The sequence below is a fragment of the Fonsecaea multimorphosa genome, assembly GCF_000836435.1.
Source record: "Fonsecaea multimorphosa CBS 102226 unplaced genomic scaffold supercont1.40, whole genome shotgun sequence".
Classification (NCBI taxonomy): Eukaryota; Fungi; Ascomycota; class Eurotiomycetes; order Chaetothyriales; family Herpotrichiellaceae; genus Fonsecaea; species Fonsecaea multimorphosa.
In genome coordinates, this window is record NW_015971674.1 from 120,559 (window position 1) to 133,262 (window position 12,704).

Genomic DNA, 12,704 nt, shown 5'->3' on the forward strand with positions numbered 1-12,704 from the left:
TGGATGACCTGTGTTGGTCAATACTGTGTGTGACCAGGCTCCATGGGATCAGAAAGATGACAAGAGATCCAAATAAAACCCATGCTTCCGGGGCTGCACCGAAATGGGAATTTTCGGACTTGAAGGCGCAGACGCAAGGCGCCTCGAACCGCGGCCGGCTTTGCACAGAAGTAGAAAACTGACGCCGTGCGACATGACCTCCGACATGGACCGAGAAAAGCCACGGGGCCAATGGCTATACTCGTAGTCAGTGGGTGAAGATTGGGTAGCAGTGGTGAACACATCAGGACGAGTTTTCTGATGGCATCTCCAAGGCTGAGGCTGGCATGGCTGCCGTATTCTCTGATAGGCAACTCCGCTGCATGCAGCCGTTCCCGCCACGCCATATTTTTTCCAACGGCTGGACTGAAACGGTGAGTGTCGGGGTGGGGGGCTCTGCTGGTGGACAAAGCGAGTCAACTTCAGCTCCTCGTACTCGGTACAGCCCTGCCACTCTTTGACGCCAAGCTGTCTTAGGTGGATTGGAGTCGTTATTCAAAGCCAATGACCAATGAATCTAGGAGAAAAGCCAAACATGGGTCGCAGTCCAAGAGCGCTGATCGTCTCGTAAAACTTTGTGGCTGTTGGAAAATCAAGGATACGAAGCCCGCCAGGACGTCATGGTTTCGATCAGGCAAAAGCAGGGAATGAGAGGCGCACCCACCCAGCACCCAACCGCACAGCAGGTCGGACAAACGAGCTGGCTTCCTGAGTCAGGATGGCTGCATTGGGTTAACCTGGGAATGAAGAGGAGACAAGTGTTGGTGGTTGTTGCAGCTTGTCTCAGGCCATCACTCACTGACCATGTCGGAGGTCGGGAAGTCGGTGTCTACCGGCTCCGCGTCATGTGACTCGCAGCCAATCGTGAAGCGTACACGTGCTGCACAGTGGGGCATCGGACATCTAGATTTGACGCCATCTGCAGCTTTTAATAGACATTTTATTCCGACACGGCAATGGTTCACCAGAAGGCTGGCCATGGCTGCGTGCAGATGCCAGTGCAGCTGCAAGTGTTCGAGGACGACCATTTAGCTGCAGGGATATGGTCCGATTCATCAAGCCCAAAAGACAGGTGGATAGCGCCTTGAAGACGGAGGAAGCGCCCACGGAGTCCCTGCCCAGAAGGTACCTAGGTATACAGTCAAATCTCAGCGCCACTGCATCACAGAGATTGACGTACCCGAAATGACCTCCAAGAACAATGACTTCTGTGGCTGTCGGGGGCCAGGGTTAGTTTATAATAGACGAAGGTAGCAGTCAGAGTTCCAGCTGCTAACAAAATAAGAGTACGAGGTAGCTACGGGTCCCGAGTACAGAGGACAGCCCAGGCTGAGTCGGCAGTCGGAGCTTGGGGTTTGGGGCTGATTCGATAGGCGAGACTGCAGGCTTCGAAGGGGAAGAGCATGAGGTCAAGGACAAGAAAAATAAGATGGCGTTCGGATGTCCGTTGGCTTGAGAAGGAATAGTGAAGCGTGGGAGTCAAGGAAGCCAACAGGGGAGCTAATCTACACACCACGTCCAAATGGGTTCTCGAGGTGATGCAGTTAGAGCCCCTAGCACTCACAAAGGGATTGGTGCACCTGGTCTAAATGCAGGAGAGCCAATCCTAATCTCCTCCTTTCGCACGCCAAGGTCAAGTAGCTGTTAGGCTTCGGAGCGTTTATCCTGGGAACTCCTCAGGGAGCCACGGGGAGCCAAGGGGTCCGCTGGGCGGGCAATGGCACTACCGGTATGGCACTGGCAGTTCTGGTTAAGCACCAGCTTGGCCGACAGCGCCTAGAGCCCATCGAGTGCCGCTAGCCCTAGTACCTGCGTGAGGGCGCACGGGCGGTCGCCCATTAGCCCTTTTCATCCCACGCCCTGCCTGCCCTGGCCTCGTTAAAGAGACGGCGCCCTTGAAATCCATCCTATCCCTAGGCCATCCTTCGCTTTTCCGCCAGGCCCTGCTGCTGCACCTGCTGGTGACGGGCATCTTTCTTTTGTGCAAAGACCCAACAACTGCGCCTCGCTGATCGCGGACATTTCGTATTCTTGATTCCCATCCCTCTCAGTTCTGTCCCCGACAAAGTCCTGGCAATTATAATCCTCCAGTTCACTGGCCGCAGTTTACGTGTTCCTTCTTATTCCCTTTGAGCTGACGCTGAGCCTGCGACGAGCCTGAAATTACACTTTTCGCCAATTCTCCCCTTGCCTGGCTCGCTCCTCCACTAGCCAGCTTCCAGACCGCAGCTTGGGCCTGAAAGTCTGCTGACCCGCGACAAGCCCGGGCGCTGTCCTGCCCCCTTTGCCTCCGATCCTGTCTGCCTTTACATGTCGAGCTCCTACCCTCTCGCGGGGTCGATATCACTCTGGATCTCCGTCTCTTCCTCACGGGGCCTCGTCTAGCCCGTCGAGACCTGCCAGCTATCTCGTCGCCCTCACTGTCGTTCACTCCGTCGCTCTCACCATCGTTCAATCCGACATTTTCACCGTCTCTCAGCATGGCTTTCACCGCTGGAACTCCGCAAAATGCTGGCTTCACAGGAGTCGGCACGCAAGACATCAACACATCCTCTCTCGCCAGCATGGCCTCGTCTCTCGAGAGCGAGTTTACGCAGACCACCGGCTCACATTTCACACGCACCAACAGCGGCGCATCTCAAACGGGGACATCTAGCACAGACAGCTCGAGCGCCGGCGCCTCTACCTCCTCGACCGCCACCCAGACAGCTTCCACCACATTCGCTACATCGGTTACCCCATCATCCGGCGGGCCATTAGGCTCTCCGAACTCCAGCTTGAGCAGTTATGCAACCTCTGCAACCAATGCCGCAGCCAGCACAACAGGCGGCGCCGTCACCGTCTCAGAAAAATCTTCCTGCAATAGTATTTCGTGTTCGTCTGCTCTCAAAGCGGCCGTTGCTGTTCCGATTGTCGTTGCAGCGATTGCGGGTATCCTTCTGTTTTTCTTTTGTGCCAGGAGGAGGAGGAGACGCGGCGGAGCCGTCATGTCAGAGAAGACACCGAAAAAAGCAGGCAAGAAATGGACACGGCATCTACGAGCCTTTTCCTTCGATGCGGAATTGCTCATGGGCGGTCGATTCTCCAGCTCCAATAGCATCCGCAGTCGAGACCCCAGCGTTCGAAGTGGCCCGGGCACGCAGTCTCGTGGAAGCGCTCACAGCGGGGAACCAAGTATGCACAGTATCGAAGAGGTGGCTCCTCCGTACCGGGATGCTGTGACCCATGTGACGCCACCAAGTCCAGCTCGTTCCATCCCTCAAGTCACCACTATCACGGCCGATCCGATTCCTCGGCCGTCCTCGACAGCCACAGCACCACCTCCCTACCGAGCTATTGTCGGTGGCACCGGTGCTGAACCGCCCTCCCCTTCCACGGTTCGTTCTGCGGTTCGAAACCCGTTTGCGGACTCGGCGCCGGTCAGTCCTATCGAAGGCTCACCTTTCAATGATCCTCCCGAAGAAGCATCTGGCGCTCTGCGTCCGACCATGAGCCGTGGTTCGTCCATGTATCGCAGCGTGATGACGGACGATGACGCTTCGCCCGGTGCGTCTGAAGCGGGGAGCATACGGCAAGCAATGGTGGGCAGGCGTGTGTCGGTCCGGAACAGCGAGGCAGCCAGTGGCGGTGGTGGCAGCAGCACCTAATATTGTGTGATTTTCCTATGTTGCTTAGTTCATGGCGTGGCGTTTGGGAACCGGTGAAACCGAAAAATGCTGGACGGCTCTAGAGTCTGCAAGAGCCTTGGTTTTGTGGAATGTTGACGCAGAATGTTTTGAGATGTCCGACAATATACTTACTGTACATGAGCGAAACCCAATGCCCAAGAAGCAAAAATTTACTTATTAGATTGATGGAATATCCGAAACGTTCAACATTGCTGGGAAGTTGTGTGATCATGAAAGGCCTGGGGCTTTGATATCCTACTATATATCGTTGTGCCGCTCGTACTTGTGCCTTGTGACCTTTTCTCCTCGGTTTCGCTTCTTCTCGATGCCACGGTCGTACAATGCAGGAACGGACCATTCGCCGACCGCAATGCTGTTGTCCTCCTGTTGCTACCAAATATTTACAGCTACCCATGGTCCGGTTGCAGGGGCATTGGCCTGATTCCCTGGTGCACAGGTGCAACGACACAGCCGGCAAAGCAGCAGTTCGAGCGACATACAGTCTCCAGCCAGCATGTTGTTCTGGTGGTTAGTGTGACAAGCTTGTTCCTTATTTCTCACAACAGGCAATACAACATTTCGTGACCAGCTGCCCATTGATCGACGCTCCACGGGAAAGGGAAGATCAAGCTCGGGATCGGGAGAGTGGTCGGCAGGCATCCTTGTTCTTTGGACCTTGCCGGCCCCTTGTCCGAATGTGTCGCCTCATCTGCTACGGATTTGGTGAGCGTGCATGATAGTTACGGGTCGATTGATCGAGGGGTTTCAGCACTTCGGTGTAGAGTTGAAATTCGAGAATACAGCAGTCACTAGCACTGTACGAGTGTCAGACAAGGCTATCGTGCTCAGGGTCACTGAACGAGAAATTGAGCCAGTGGGAGACTGCTCGGGATCTTTGCTTCCGTCGGGTCGAAGCTTTCCCTTGGCTTCATGCATCTCGCCACGAAAAGAATCCAAAGCAGGGAAAGACCTTTTCCGATAGATGCAACGTTGAGCTGCACACATTACAATATCTCAATGGCCTGTCCTCTGCAAGGTCGACTTTCACCCTCTTCCTCTCCACACAAATTCCGCGTCCGCCACCGCTGTCTCAAGCTGTTATCGTGGCCAATCCCCCCGGGACCGTGGGGTGCCAGTCATCCCCCCATGCTTCTCTATTGTGCGAGGAATATCCGGAGACGGAGGGAGCCACCCGGATCGACGCACTTTTCAGTCAATCTATCCGCCTCGTATTTAGCCGGGCATGGTCTTATTGGTGACTCGTGGGCTTTCGGTGGACACTTGGGAACGACTCGAGAATTTCACCTCATCCACCTCGCTGTGAGAAATATGGAGAAGATGGCGACTTTGATATCCTTCGGTGCGCTTTTCGAGTGGAGTTCTGGAGTTACATGAGGATGTCGCTGCTCAACCCTGATCTCAACGGTGTGGCCATGTGGATTTCCGGCTACAAGGAAGGTAAGGAAGATGTATAAGGGTGCTGGTAACCTGCTTGCTTCGCATGGCCCTGTCTTGCCTTTTCGTCCGGGCCAAGCTGTTACCCAGGCACAGGAGTTAAGACACTAGACCTCGCTTTGGCCTCTTGCTCCTCTCACAAGTCACTCCCATAATGGCTTCTCACGAGGTCCCCCAGGACTACATCCATGACTCTGACCAGAGTTCTTCCATCGGAGTCAAAATCGATGCTACAGAATTTCAAGAAGACATTGGAAATGCTAGGACTTTGAGAAGAGAGCCGCCTCCATATGTGAAGTCGCTCAGTCCTGAGGAGCGAAGGATTGCAGAGCGAGCCCTCGTTCGAAAGATAGACTTTCGGCTGATTCCCATGATTGTTATCATGTTTGTCCCATGAGCCCGTCCTTTTGTTAGGAGGATTCGCAAGACTGACGGGTGTCCAGGTATATCCTCAACTACCTCGATCGCAACAATATTGCTGCAGCTAGATTGGCCGGTCTTGAGGATGAATTGAAACTTCATGGCACTCAATACCAGACGGCCGGTTAGTCTTTGACGAGCAACCACCCAAGACATATCCGCACTTGCTGACGTGGTTGTTCCTTTAGTCAGTATCCTCTTCGTCGGTTACCTGCTTATGCAAATTCCGTCCAACTTGTTCCTCAACAAACTCGGTAAACCACGCCTCTACCTACCCACAGCTATGGTTGTCTGGGGTACTATCTCCGCCGCTACAGCCGCCGTCCAGTCCTTTGGAGGTCTAATTGCTGTTCGATTCTTCCTTGGTTTTGTAGAGGCAGTTTACTTCCCAGGCTGTCTATATTACCTCAGCGCGTGGTATACGCGCAAGGAGCTGGGTTTCAGGACAGCGATGTTGTACTCGGGATCTCTTATCTCCGGTGCCTTCTCTGGTCTCATCGCAGCCGGGATCACGAAGAACATGGATGGAACGGCAGGCTTACGGGCCTGGAGATGGTTGTTTATCATTGAAGGCAGCATCACTATTCTCATCGCGCTTGTGTCGATCTTTGTCTTGCCAAACTTTCCCCGAACAACGCCCTGGCTGAACGAACAAGAAAAGGAGCTGGCTGTGTGGCGTCTCGAGGAGGACATTGGGGAGGATGATTGGGTAGGTTCCGAAGAGCAGACTTTCTGGCATGGGTTCAAGCTCGCGGTCAAGGATATCAAGATGTGGATCATGGTGAGTCTTTCCTGCCCTTTCAACGTTTGATCGGATTCTCTAACTCGACTGTGTCCAGATGCTCATGCTCTTCTGCATCGTCGCGTCCGGCTCGGTGACAAACTTCTTCCCGACCGTCGTCCAGACGCTCGGATACGGCGACATCGCGTCCCTGTTGCTGACCGCACCACCCTACGTGCTCTGCGTCATCACGGCCTTCTTCAACGCCTGGCACGCCGACCGCACCGGCGAGCGTTTCTTCCACGTCACAGTGCCGCTGTACGTGGCCGTGGGGTCGTTCATCCTCGCGGCCGCAACCACGGCGACCGCGCCGCGCTACGTGGCCATGATGCTCATGGTCCCCGGCGTGTACACCGGCTACGTCGTCGCGCTGGGCTGGATCAGCAACACGATGCCCCGCCCTCCCGCGAAGCGCGCCGCCGCCCTTGCCGCCATCAACGCCGTCAGCAACACCTCGTCCATCTACGCCAGCTACATGTTCCCCAAGAGCGACGGGCCCCGCTACGTCTTGGCCATGAGCGTCTGCTCCGCCACCGCCTTCGTCGCCATCTGCGCCGCCACCGTGCTCAGGCTCATCTTGGTGAGGCTGAACCGCAAGCTCGACCGCGGTGAGTGGGTCGAGGGCGCTATCAATTCTCCCTCCGCGGTTGCCCGAGACGCGAAGGGAGTGGCCAGCCCTGTCATCGTCCAGGAAGGCGCGGTGCCCGCTGAGGCTGCTGCCAGCGGGTTCCGGTTCTTGTTGTAGTGCCCTACAATCTGTTCACTGGCCAAGAAGTCTGATGGCTGTTTCATGGACTGCGTTTTGACCTCATGGGCCCTAATTACGACTGAGGTTGATAGGCCAACGGTATGAACCAAGCAGACATTGAGATAGAGATAGATATAGACGTGGACATAGGAGGCCGAACCTAGGCCTCATCACCATGAAATGACCGTCGTATGTATATATATCATTAACGAACATCAGAATGACCATGGCCATGACGACAGGTGCATAACAAAAAAACGATGACAGGACATGTCATACAATGCATCTAGTTGGGTGCAGAGTCTGCCAGCGGTTCGTTCAATGCGTACCTATCCTGTTGCTCTGTATTTGAACTTTGTACTCACTCGCTGGGTCTCAGCATGGAAGAAGACGGCAACGGACGATGCGTCTGGCCGGAGTCATCTACCGCTTCAATCACAGTCACGAATAATGCGCTACGGATACGAACACGAACAAAGCTACAGGTAGAGAAACAGGGACGGTTACAGGTACAACCATAAACAACAGCCTCAGCCACAGCCGGTAGTGGCAGTAAAAGTGGCATGACGGTGACAAATTCCCAGCGTTAAAACATGCCAGGCGACATCGATCGAGGTTACTCCTCGTCTGCCTGTATCAATCTTGCCATCTCTGCTCAGCCTTGTCACCTGTGGCGGAGCGGGTGTGTGGAACAATCTGAAAGCGGGAGGGCCTCGGAGCGGAGCCTCATTCTCAAGCTCTCGCTCTGACTTTTATTTTCTCCGCGGGCAGCTCCATACCTTCGTACAATGCCGGCACGGTGCCGGGCGATTGGACACTGTGATCGTATTTTGCAAATAAGAACAGAGAGCGCAAGGCGAAGTATGCCTTATGCACGGGTGTAGCAAAGGTACCCTGAACCAGCGGCACGGTCCGTCCGTTCATCTGCTTGTTTGATGTTACAGGTGGCCACCTCGTCGCTCCTTATCGGCGGTGTCCGTATCCCTGTCCTGCTCTCTTGTTGTAGGCACTCATCGGATGTGTCACTGTCCTTTCTCACAAAATGGCTCAGTGTGGCGTGACCCGTCTCACGTGGAGAAAACGAGTGAATCATGTGTTCCAGGAGAGACCTCGTCGCGTGGAACAAAGGCATGATTTCAGCATCGTAGAAGGGGCCATAGCTCGTGATGAGATATGTGGAGGACGCCTCGAATATTGTTTCTGGTGGTCGGAGGACTCCTCCGGTCTCCTCCTGTAAGGACTTTGACCAATGTTGTCACATTGAAACTGAGGCGATCGGCGGAGGCCTAGTGGTCTGAATATTGGCCACTTGAGCTGCGCCAGCTCGTGATTGTGAGATTGACCACCTCCGGATCGATGGACCGTACCGTGATCTCCATCTCGATTAACTCCCATGGACGCCGAAAGAGAGGTTTCTCTTCGACGCCGAAATACAACAGTTTCAGTGGATGATCGACTTGAATCCATTATACGCTTGTTCCATGTCAAACGCCAGATCCCTTGCTTGCTCCTCGCTTAGCTCCTCTGATGTCTTCATCTGGTTGAGCGTGATCAGCCACTGGATGATCTTGCCGCGATGCTCAAAGTCCTGGTCGGTGACTTTGTTCACCGACTGGATCACATCTGTCAGGAGTGGATGCAAAGCCGTCTTGGTGACCATGTTCAACCGGAGCGCATCAAGGAATGTGATGAAGTTTTCGGTCGCGACCAAGATCAAGCTGCCCGACAGATTGCCTTGTGGTGCTCCTGCAGCTCCAGGCGGGGCTTTGGCGCCGGTGGTGATAGTTTCCACACTGGTCAGGCCGACTTTGAGACGTTCTTTGGCGCGGGGGCACTCGATATCCCACTTCTGCGTGAACGTGTCCAGATCTCCAAACTTCCGCGCGACACTCTCATCGTTCAATATCGATCGGTACTGCTTAAGCAGTTTCGAACACAGCTCCGAGTACTCTGTCTCCGGTAGCGCATCTTTTATGTATGCCTTTTCCAGTCCGTCGAGGGTGCGGATAATGCTGTAGATCTCGGCGAGGGAGTCAATTAGGTCCCGTTCGGCGGAGGAGTCGGCGAGTTTGACTTCTTCGTCGAGGTTGATCCGAGCGGAGAGGGTATTCGTTGCGGGATAGGCATAAGGAGTGGGCGCATAGGCGAGGTTGCGGCTTGGAGGGTTGCTGTACATTGTTGATTGCTGCTGAGAACAAATGTAAACAAAGTAGGGAACGTAGCTGCGTAGGTAGGTAAACACGGCCGCAGACGACGAGGCTTACTTCGGCATGCGCCTCGACATTTGAGAGGCTGTGACTCTGTGAGGGGACGATTGGCAGATGCGGGGAAATTCCGGGAAAACTTCGGCTTGGCATAATTTTTTCTCGACTTTGCAATTCGTCTGCGGATTGTCCAAGTCTCGTGAAATCAACCCGCCCGCCGGACTGCTCAAGGACTCGGTGTCGCAGGGACAATCCTACTCATAGCCTACATCATGGGCAAACAGACAAAAGCCACAAAGAAGTTCGAGAAGAACCGCCTCAAAGACACGATCGAACGACGCAAAGACTTTGCCAAAGTCAAACAGCGACACCAGCAGAAAGCGAAGAAGAAACAAAGAGCGGCGCTGAGGTCAAAGGAGGAAGACGATGCTGCGGAGTCAGATGCTGAGGCTGGTGACAATGGAGCCGAGGCTATGAATGAGGACGAGTTCTTTCAGGACGCTGTGGATATACCAGAGCATGAGAATCAGACGGTGAAGAACAAGACGGCAAAGCGGAAAAGAGATGCAAATACCAGTGACGACCTCAAGGATGCTGAGATCGATGGCTCAGATGATGAAATTGAAGGCCATAAAAGTCAATTGGCTGCATTGGCCGAGAAAGACCCTGAATTCTATAAATACCTTCAGGAGAACGATGCCGACTTGCTCGAATTCGACGAAGACGACGATCTTGCAGCAGTTGACGACCTGAGTGAAGAGGAGCCTCCTACAAAGAAGCAGAAGACGAAGGGTGCGCATAAAGAGGACCTTGAGACGTCGGACGATGTTACTCTGGCAATGGTAAAGAAGTGGAAGGCATCCTTGGCTGAACAATTCTCGATAAGAGCTCTCAGACAAGTTGTGCTGGCTTTCCGTGCGGCGGCACATGCGGACAACGAAGAGGATAAGGTCTTCAAGTATAATATTGCAAGTCCAGAGGTTTACCACGAGGTTCTCATAACGGCACTCCAGCAGGTCCCTCTGGTGCTGTCACATCATCTCCCAGTCAAGGAGTCCGGCAGTGGCAAGCTTCGCATACCGACTGATTCACCCAAGTTCAAGACTCTCGCACCGTTGATCAAATCACACGCTTCATCTCTGCATTACTTGCTCAAGAACTTGTCAGATGCGAAGACCCTGAGGCTGTCGCTCGAGTCTTTCGAGCCGCTGCTCCCGTACCTACTTCAATTTCGCAAATTTCTGAAGGTCATTACGAAAGCTGTCGCATCCATTTGGTCCGACAATTCTTCTGACGAAGCCACAAGAATCACCGCTTTCCTGGTCATTCGTCGCCTGATGGTGATTGGTGACGCTGGAATCCGCGAAGCTGTCTTGAAGGCGACGTATGAGGGCGTTGTCAAGGGCAGCCGGAACACAACAATTCATACGCTTGCAGGAATCAACTTGATGAAAAACTCAGCAGCGGAGCTTTGGGGCATTGACCAGAAGGTCAGCTACACAACAGGCTTCACGTTTATCCGCCAACTTGCCATTCACCTCCGTGGCAACATTACCAAACCGACCAAGGATTCATACAAGACAATATACAATTGGCAGTTTGTTCACTCTCTTGACTTCTGGTCTCGCGTGTTGTCCAGTCACTGCAATTCACTCCTGGAAGCTCAGAATGGCAAACCCTCACAGCTGCGCCCGCTCATCTACCCGGTCGTGCAGGTCACACTCGGCGCACTGAGGTTGATACCGACATCCACATACTTTCCCCTTCGATTTCAACTGATGCGGTCACTGCTACGCATCTCTCAAGCTACAGAGACATACATACCTTTGTCGGCGGCTCTGTTGGAGGTGCTAAACTCGGCAGAGATGAAGAAACCTGCGAAGGCCTCAACAATGCGTCCGTTGGATTTCGCCTCGAACATCAGAGCCCCAACATCATATCTGAAAACGAAAGTGTACCAAGATGGTGTCGGCGAACAGACAGTAGAATTGCTCTCCGAGTTCTTTGCGCTGTGGACCAAGAGCATTGCCTATCCTGAGCTACAACTGCCGGTTATCATCATGCTGAAGCGGTGGTTGAAGACAGCTTCCAAGACGAATGGAAACAAGAATGGCAAGCTCAATCAAGCTCTTCTTGTGCTGGTACAAAAGTCGGAAGCCAACGCTAAGTGGATCGAGGAAAGGAGGATCAATGTCAACTTTTCACCAAAGGATCGGACGGAGGTGGAAGCATTCCTGAAAGACGTGCAATGGCAAGACACTCCCCTCGGAGCGTTTGTTGTCTCACAGAGAAAGTTGCGGGAAGAAAGGAGAAAGGTGCTGGAACAAGGGAGAAAGGAGCAAGAACGACGAAAGGCCGCCGAAGAAGATGCTGATAGTGATATTGAGATTGCATAATTGGCAAAGGCGAACAACACATGACGCGCTGGAGCTTGCAAGGTGCGCAGCAAGAAAATTATCCTTCGGAAACCTGAAATGACATTCAAGGAGCACCACAAGTACTTTTGTATGTACAACCGATCGGCACATGTCCAATAATCCTCTTGCTTCTCACTTGTCTGCAGGATCCAAGGGTTTCTGTCCTTCCTTTTCAACCTCGTGCCTCTTCTGCTGAGCGGGCTTATTGGGATCTCTTTTGACTGGATCGGAGCCCTGAACTTCGTCTTGGCCACCTTCTGAGCTGGGCTGCTCAGTCGGCCGTGCTACACTAGCAGTGTCCTGGGGGACATCCCCCGCAGCCCTCGACTCGTTTATGTTCTTGTTCTGGCCAGACGTAGACTGGGGGTTGTCCTTTGCCACGTTCGAGGCATTGGGGGCGTCGCCTTTTGTTGTGGTGGCAGATCGGGTGATTGACAGGGGTTCTATAGGACAATCGAGTGAGCTCGACGTTCTCAATCGACAGTCACAGCTTCAGGCAATAGGGAGCTCACTGAGATTGTTGAGTCCAGTTGCAGGACGAGGGCGAGGAACTGGCAGGCGAAGTGCCGCCCGTTGAAGCAGGAAACGAGCCTTCATGTTAGTGACCGGAACCTTTGGACTTTGTAGATGGAAATAGCTTGTGTTTCAGCAATACCACGACGTGAACCTCAGGACCTGGTAACCAAAACAATATTGCATTCGGGAGCTTCGCTCTCTTCATTTCCGCCAAGATGATGTTAACCTTTCGTCATTGTTTTCCCCTGGAAGTAGCAGAGACATCCACGGTCCGGTATTGGTTGCATGGTGTATCTAGATGAGATCATGAGAGCGCCAGGGACAAGATTTGCGGGAGATAGATCCGGGGGGCCCAGCAAAGTTCCAGTTTGAGCGCAGCACCAGTCGCCCCCAATGCCGAATGCTGCTGGGTGGCTGCTACTGGAACCTCAAGAGGACGCCTCGTGCTGGCACCGT

At 53.6% G+C, this 12,704-nt stretch overlaps 5 protein-coding genes across 5 annotated transcripts; 3 read left to right on the forward strand and 2 right to left on the reverse strand.

Moving 5' to 3' along the window:
• Positions 1-2,519: 2,519 nt before the first annotated feature.
• Positions 2,520-3,686, forward strand: Z520_11570 (uncharacterized protein; the record flags this gene model as incomplete). Its single annotated transcript, XM_016782058.1, has 1 exon — positions 2,520-3,686. One exon carries the CDS (start codon positions 2,520-2,522, stop codon positions 3,684-3,686), a length of 1,167 nt encoding a protein of 388 aa, XP_016626841.1.
• Positions 3,687-5,316: 1,630 nt separating this feature from the next.
• Positions 5,317-7,108, forward strand: Z520_11571 (uncharacterized protein; the record flags this gene model as incomplete). The annotated part of the gene is made up of 4 exons (XM_016782059.1): positions 5,317-5,546; positions 5,606-5,706; positions 5,771-6,363; positions 6,422-7,108. 4 exons carry the CDS (start codon positions 5,317-5,319, stop codon positions 7,106-7,108), a joined length of 1,611 nt encoding a protein of 536 aa, XP_016626842.1.
• Positions 7,109-8,552: 1,444 nt separating this feature from the next.
• Z520_11572 (uncharacterized protein) lies at positions 8,553-9,287 on the reverse strand (the record flags this gene model as incomplete). The annotated part of the gene is made up of 1 exon (XM_016782060.1): positions 8,553-9,287. One exon carries the CDS (start codon positions 9,285-9,287, stop codon positions 8,553-8,555), a length of 735 nt encoding a protein of 244 aa, XP_016626843.1.
• Positions 9,288-9,587: 300 nt separating this feature from the next.
• Positions 9,588-11,711, forward strand: Z520_11573 (uncharacterized protein; the record flags this gene model as incomplete). Its single annotated transcript, XM_016782061.1, has 1 exon — positions 9,588-11,711. The coding sequence occupies one exon, from the start codon at positions 9,588-9,590 to the stop codon at positions 11,709-11,711; it is 2,124 nt and encodes a 707-aa protein (XP_016626844.1).
• A 153-nt stretch (positions 11,712-11,864) lies between these two features.
• On the reverse strand, positions 11,865-12,329 carry Z520_11574 (uncharacterized protein; the record flags this gene model as incomplete). The annotated part of the gene is made up of 2 exons (XM_016782062.1): positions 11,865-12,175; positions 12,245-12,329. 2 exons carry the CDS (start codon positions 12,327-12,329, stop codon positions 11,865-11,867), a joined length of 396 nt encoding a protein of 131 aa, XP_016626845.1.
• Positions 12,330-12,704: the final 375 nt, after the last annotated feature.